Source organism: Corylus avellana, chromosome 11 (genome assembly GCF_965113065.1).
Source record: "Corylus avellana chromosome 11, dhCorAvel1.hap1.2, whole genome shotgun sequence".
NCBI classification, from domain to species: Eukaryota; Viridiplantae; Streptophyta; class Magnoliopsida; order Fagales; family Betulaceae; genus Corylus; species Corylus avellana.
The window spans coordinates 7,285,069-7,291,458 of NC_142500.1; the positions used below are offsets into that span (position 1 = coordinate 7,285,069).

At 38.1% G+C, this 6,390-nt stretch overlaps 1 protein-coding gene across 1 annotated transcript; it reads left to right on the forward strand.

Annotated features, from left to right (window-relative positions):
* On the forward strand, positions 1 to 1,042 carry LOC148583052 (uncharacterized). The gene is made up of 4 exons (XM_088511515.1): positions 1 to 57; positions 240 to 586; positions 740 to 833; positions 971 to 1,042. The coding sequence occupies exons 1-4, from the start codon at positions 1 to 3 to the stop codon at positions 1,040 to 1,042; spliced, it is 570 nt and encodes a 189-aa protein (XP_088367641.1).
* The last annotated feature ends 5,348 nt before the right edge of the window (positions 1,043 to 6,390 follow it).

The window sequence follows — 6,390 nt, forward strand, 5'->3', positions numbered from 1 at the left end:
ATGTACGATGCTAGTGACTTTGCCTTGGGAGCTGTTTTAGGTCAAAGAATCAACAAGGTACCTCATGCTATATATTATGCTTCTAGAACTTTGAATGATGCTCCGCTAAATTATTCTACTACTGAGAAAGAATTGTTAGCTGTCATATTTGCTTTAAAGAAGTTTAGGTCGTACTTAGTTGGTTCTAAGGTTATTGTATTCACTAACCATGCTGCTTTGAGATATTTGTTTGCTAAAAGGATGCAAAGCCTAGATTGGTCAGATGGGTACTATTATTACAAGAATTTGACTTTGAGATTAGGGATAGAAAGGGTAGTAAGAATGTGGTTGTAGATCACCTATCAAGGTTACTTCTGGGTGAAGAAGGAAACAAGCTACCCTTGAATGAGAACTTTTCTGATGAGCAATTATTTGCAGTTGATGTCCAACTTCCATGGTATGCATATATTGTTAATTATATAACTACTAAGGTTTTTCCTCCAGAAATATCTAGTCAGGAGAGGAGGCGGTTGATGTCTATGTCTATACAGTACCATTGGGATGATCCTTATCTTTTCAAATTCTGCCCTGACCAAATCATTCGAAGGTACGTTCCTAAGGAGGAGCACATGAGCATCCTACAGCACTGTCATCAGCTTGCTTGTGGAGGTCACTTTGGAGCTAAGAAAACAGCACTTAAGGTACTACAATCTAGTTTCTATTGGCCTAATCTGTTTAAAGATGCTTTTTGGTTTTGTAGCTATTGTGATAGATGCGAGAGAACAGGCAACATCCTATCTAGAAATCAGATGCCTTTGCAAAACATTCAAGTGGTAGAGCTCTCTAATGTGTTGGTATTGACTTCATGGGTCCATTTCCTAACTCATTTGGCTATTTATATATTCTTGTAGGTATGGATTATGTATCCAAATGGGTCGAGGCTGTCCCCTCAAGAACTAATGATCACAAAGTTATTGTGAAGTTTTTGCAGGACAACATTTTTACTAGGTTTAGGACTCCAAGGGCGATAATCAGTGATGGAGGAAGCCACTTTAACAACTAGCATTTTGCTTCTTTGATAAAGAAATATGGGATCACACACAAGGTTGGCACTCCATGTCATCCTCAAACCAATGGTCAAGTGGAGATAAGAAACAGAGAAATCAAAAGCATCATAGAAAGGACAGTGAATACTAGCAGGAATGATTGATCTCTGCGCTTGAATGATGCATTGTGGGCCTATAGAATTGCATACAAGACCCCTATCGGTATGTCCCCATACCGGTTGATCTTTGGGAAAGCATGTCACCTACCGGTGGAGTTGGAGCATAGAGCGTACTAGGCCATCAAGAAATTCAACTTTGACATGAAACAAGCGGGTGACAAGAGGAAGCTGCAACTGAATGATCTTGAGGAATTGAGGCGTGATGCATATGAGAACGCCAAGCTCTACAAGGAAAGAACCAAGGCATATCATAATAAGCAACAGGTCAGGAAGGAGTTTCATGTAGGATAGAAAGTGTTGATCTATAATTCGAGGTTAAGACTCTTCCCTGGTAAGCTTAAGTCTAGATGGTTTGGGACTTGTGTTGTCACCAAAGTGTTCCCTCATGGAGCTTTGGAGGTTCATAGTCCAGAGAAAAATCAGACATTCAAGGTGAATGGACTCAGAGTAAAGCCATACCTTGAATTGAAATTGGTGCCAAGAGATGAAGATTTGGCACTCCAGTCTGTCCAATATGCAGCATTACCAAGAGCGCTTTGAGCCATATTTAATGGAATTCAAGTGCATCTCCCCAAAATAGTAACACTAAAGCTACTGTCAAAATCGTTTGAGCAGTCTAGGAGCTCAATCACGTCTATTCAGACTAGTGGTACTGAGGCCACTAAGTGCGGTAAAAGTATCGATCCATTTTAACTTTTGTTTTCTTTTCAATTGTGTCAATTTTTATTTTTAGTTATTCTTTATTTTCCATAGTAATTTTAGTGTTTTATTTATCTTTTTGTTGTCAGTTTTTCTTTACTTAGATTTTGTTTTTTTTTTTTTTTTTTTAAAAAAAATTATGTTCCTACAAACGAGCACACCTTGTGTGCGCTCAAGCGCATCCTCACCACACACGTATAGTTCAGTTATGTTAGTGCGATCAAGAGCACCCAGTTGTGCGCTCGAGCACATTCCCACGGTGCCCCCTGCGCGTGCGCCACATCACCAACACAATGCACACACTCTGAACGAGTGCGATTGAGCGCACTCGAATAGAGGCGCACTCTAACAAGTCCTGAACCAATCTCAACAATGCCTAGAGCTCGAGCTTCGTATTCTCGGTCTTCTGAAACTCCAGCCACAGACTCTCGACCCACTTTTGAGGAGAGGGAGCATCTTTTTTAGAGGACCTTTGCAATAGAAGACAATTTCAAGCACTTTGAAGCTACTCAATGGGTAGTTGAAGAGTTTAAGCACCGTCAGTTGACGAGATTGTTCAAACCCGTCACTTCCATCGCCTACAAAAACCTCATCACACAGTTCTATCAACACCTCTCTTATGACTGCACCAAGCCGGGTGTCATGTCCTTAACTGTACAAGGCAAGGATATTGAGGTGACATCCATCGACATAGCCAATGCTTTAAAGTGCAATGATGAGCACCCTCCAGAAGATGCACAGTTTAAGGAGCAACCTCCCAGATTCTACGTTGCAGAAATCATTGAGAACATGTGTGAGGGGCAGTTTGCAGACAAGCACAACAATTCTAGTAGCAGAGCCAAGATGCCTCCACGACTCTGGTTTGTGGACTTTATTCTGCATCACAATGCATTTCTGATAAGTGCTAAAATATTCATATTTTCAGCCTTTAACTTGCATGTTTTAATCCTTTGGTTTTGGTTAATTAGGCCATTTTACTTTCTTTTTGTATTTTCTTTGCTTTTGTAGGCTTTTGGAAGAAAATGAAGTAAATCTGGAAGATTTGAGCTCAAAGAGAGAATTTTGGAAAAATTGGAGTTTCAAGTAGTGTGATCGATAGCATATGGGTTGCGATTGATCGCACCTGTGCGCTGGAGAATTCTAGAAGCTGTGGACAGACTCCCTTTCCTTCCATATTAGGGTTTTCCAACTCCCAATTGTAATAGGGTTAAAACCCTACGAAATTCTTAGGTTTACTTGTGTAACAAGGACTTCTAAATCCTATAAATAGACCTCTTAGCCTCTAGGAATAGGTGTGGAGAAAGAGGCACAAGCTCTGGAAAGGAACTGAAGGCTGCATCAAGAGGAGTTTGGGTTTTTCTTCTCTTCCACCCTTTTATTTTTATTATGTAGTTTATATTTTATTTAGGGCTAGATTGAAGCCCTAGTTATGTTTAATTAATATTTCAATATTGGCACCTTTGTGATGATCTTGTTGTGCTATTTAACTTGATTAATATCTGCTTGCATGAATTCTTCATATGTGTGTGCCTGATCAACATGTGCATGTGGTATGGACTAGTTAGTTGGATCAATTTGGATGACCGAGTCCTGGGTTTAACTTAAGTAACAAAAGAATCCACACCGCGATTCTTAGGTTAATCAACATGGGGAACCGGGAGTATACACCCATGCCCTAGGCCTCGTATGTTTGTCGATTTTCATAGAACATATGCTTTTCTAAAGAACAACTTAGTATATACCATGCTAAATCCTTTAGGAAAGAAAATAGTTAGAGTATACACCCATGCCTAACTCGTTGCTTAGGAAAATCTATAGCTTAAGGAGTATACACCCATACCCTTAGGTTGGCAAACATTAGATATGCATAATATGATCAAAGCATTGAAATATTGTTATATTAGCTGAATATAATTAGTGGTGGATATCAAAACCCTAATCTTTTTTAGTTTTTGTTTATCTTTTATTTTATTGAATTCAATCGTGACAATTGAATTTTATCTTTTAATTAAATAGGAATCTACTTCTAAACATAATTTACCAATCCTCGTTGGAATGATCTCGCATTTGCCTACTATACTATTATTTTGATCTTGTGCACTTGTGAGTTAAAACGTACTAAATATGATCTATTAATTTAGGTAGTATTTGGCACAACAATTTCCCTTAGGACACGAAACTCAGAGGCGAGACCTATTCCTCCAAGCACTCTATGCCTTTCATAAAGGCTATTGGTATTCCATTCTTGTGCTCATTTGGAGCCAAATTCATAAGTTTTGAGAAGGAGTACATGTAGGAGGAGCAATAGGTACCAATAAGTGGGGATTACCATTTCTGTTTCTCATTACTTACATACTATGTAAGAAAGGCATTAAGGGCACCTCATCAGATGGACCTGTCAAAGAACATCCAAAATTTGGCAGAATCCAATGGAATCAAAGTTGTTCTCATATGCCAAGGGTACCTAGGGTTATAGCAGTAGAGGCAGAAATAAAGGAGGAAGAACCTGTGGATGTGGATGAACCTACAGCTGCGCAAGTTGAGGAAGATGAGACCATCACCATGGGCATATCAAAGTACCAGTACATTTGTGATGAGTTTTCATTCTTCGAATATGAGCTAGCTAACCAGAGACGGGCAGCTTGGGAGGAACAGTTCTTGGTTGCACAATGTTTAAAGGCGCAAGAAGAACTACTGCGGAAGCAAGGAGACTTGTTACAGGCACAAGATGGTTTGCGAAGGTCCATTCTAGATTGACTACCACCACCTTCGGGGGCATCTTCTTCAGGACAGCAGCAAGGGGAGGATCACAATCTGGCCGAAGACGTTAAACTTAGCGCTCATGGGAGGCACCTCACAGCATATCCTTTTTATTTATTTATTTGTTTGATTTGATTTGATTTTTATTTTATTGTTAGTTCATTTTTGTTTTCCGTTGTTATTTTAGTATTTTCTTTTGCAGGGACAAGTGTGCTTCAATTCAAGTTTGGGGGTGTGCTTTGAGCCATGCTATTGTAGACAATTTCATCCATTTCCCGGGTAAATTCTTTCCATGCTATATACACATTGGAGACAATGTGTAATTTAAGTTTGGGGGTATGGAGGACACTTACACACACTTCGTCCCATTTAATTAAAAAAAAAAAATTGCATGTTCATGTTTGTCTTAAAAGTTGGTTGATATGAATAATTGTGATTTGATTTCATTAGTAAGCTTAAAATTTTGAACACATGATCTGATGATAGAGTTTTTCAGTTTGGTTACTTACTTTAGGCATCTGAGAATTCACCTGTTTGATATGATTTGACACAAGCACATTAGCACATAATTTGTGGGGTATGACATGAGAGTGAATCATTGAGCTGGGGGCCACCAACCCCAATCGATTGATTTAAAATATGGACCATAAAGGAGTCCATGTACTTGCCCAAGGAGATGATTGGTCTACTGAGTGGTGGTCGATCTACTAAAGAAGATGACTAGATAGTCAAAGCTCAAGAGTGAATTTTGAAAAACGATTTCACATTTCTTTTTCTCCTTGCAATGGAGGCTTTCTGTCAAATTTTTGAGGATGCTTATGTCGATGATAAGGATTTTCAATTTCATCATGGTTGTGCTTAGTCAAGTTAACTCATCTCTATTTTTCATATGACTTTTTGTAATGTCCCCATAAATGGTCTTGACTAGTTTGGTATGATTATTGGGAGCTGCCCAAATCAGCTAACTGGTAGCTAACTAAAAAATCGCTTCTCTATAGCATAATTAGAGTAAGTGCATAGGAATGTGATATGAAGAAATCTGAGGTATTTAAAAATCATAACATAAGCATGTATTATCATCGAGCATAGATAGGGAGCTACTAAATCAAGATGCAGATATTCTAGTCATACCTGATTATACAAAATGGACCTCCGGCTTATCTTAAATAACCTGATGTGGCAAACATGCCACTGACCCAATCTCAAAAAGAGGTTTCCTCATATAAGTAACCTATAAGCTGTAATAACTATGTAAGTTTAAAGATTTAGTAAATAAATCTCACAATTGAGTATGAAATGAGCCAGTTATTTATGAATGGAAATAAACGTGTGATGTGGTTGTTTTGTGTACAAAAATAATTAATAATAAAAAGAACCACTCGCAATAGAGCGAATCCTTGTAGGATAAGGCTATTGAAAGGGTGTCGAACATCAAGTACTGTAGGGTTATGTTATCAAGTTTATGAAGATTAAAAGTAACTTAAGAAAATATGATTAATTTGTTTCGTAACTAAAGTGCATAAAAATAAAAGAGAATTGAAATATAAGAGAAAGAGTGTAGAAAATTGACTTCACCTCTATCTGCACAACAATGGTTAATCATACTTAATCAAGAAATTCATTCTATGCATGCTAGAAATAAACAAGAAAATACCTTATTAAAGAATAAATATAACCCATCTTCGGTTGGCACGGATCGTCCACCTAACCACTAAGATATGGTATGA

Coding starts and splice junctions, on each gene's coding strand:
- LOC148583052 (XM_088511515.1), top strand. CDS start 1: ATGTACGATGCTAGTGACTTTGCCTTGGGAGCTGTTTTAGGTCAAAGA. Junction 587..739: donor CCTGACCAAATCATTCGAAG/GTACGTTCCTAA, acceptor TTGGTTTTGTAG/CTATTGTGATAGATGCGAGA. Junction 834..970: donor TAGAGCTCTCTAATGTGTTG/GTATTGACTTCA, acceptor AAGTTTTTGCAG/GACAACATTTTTACTAGGTT.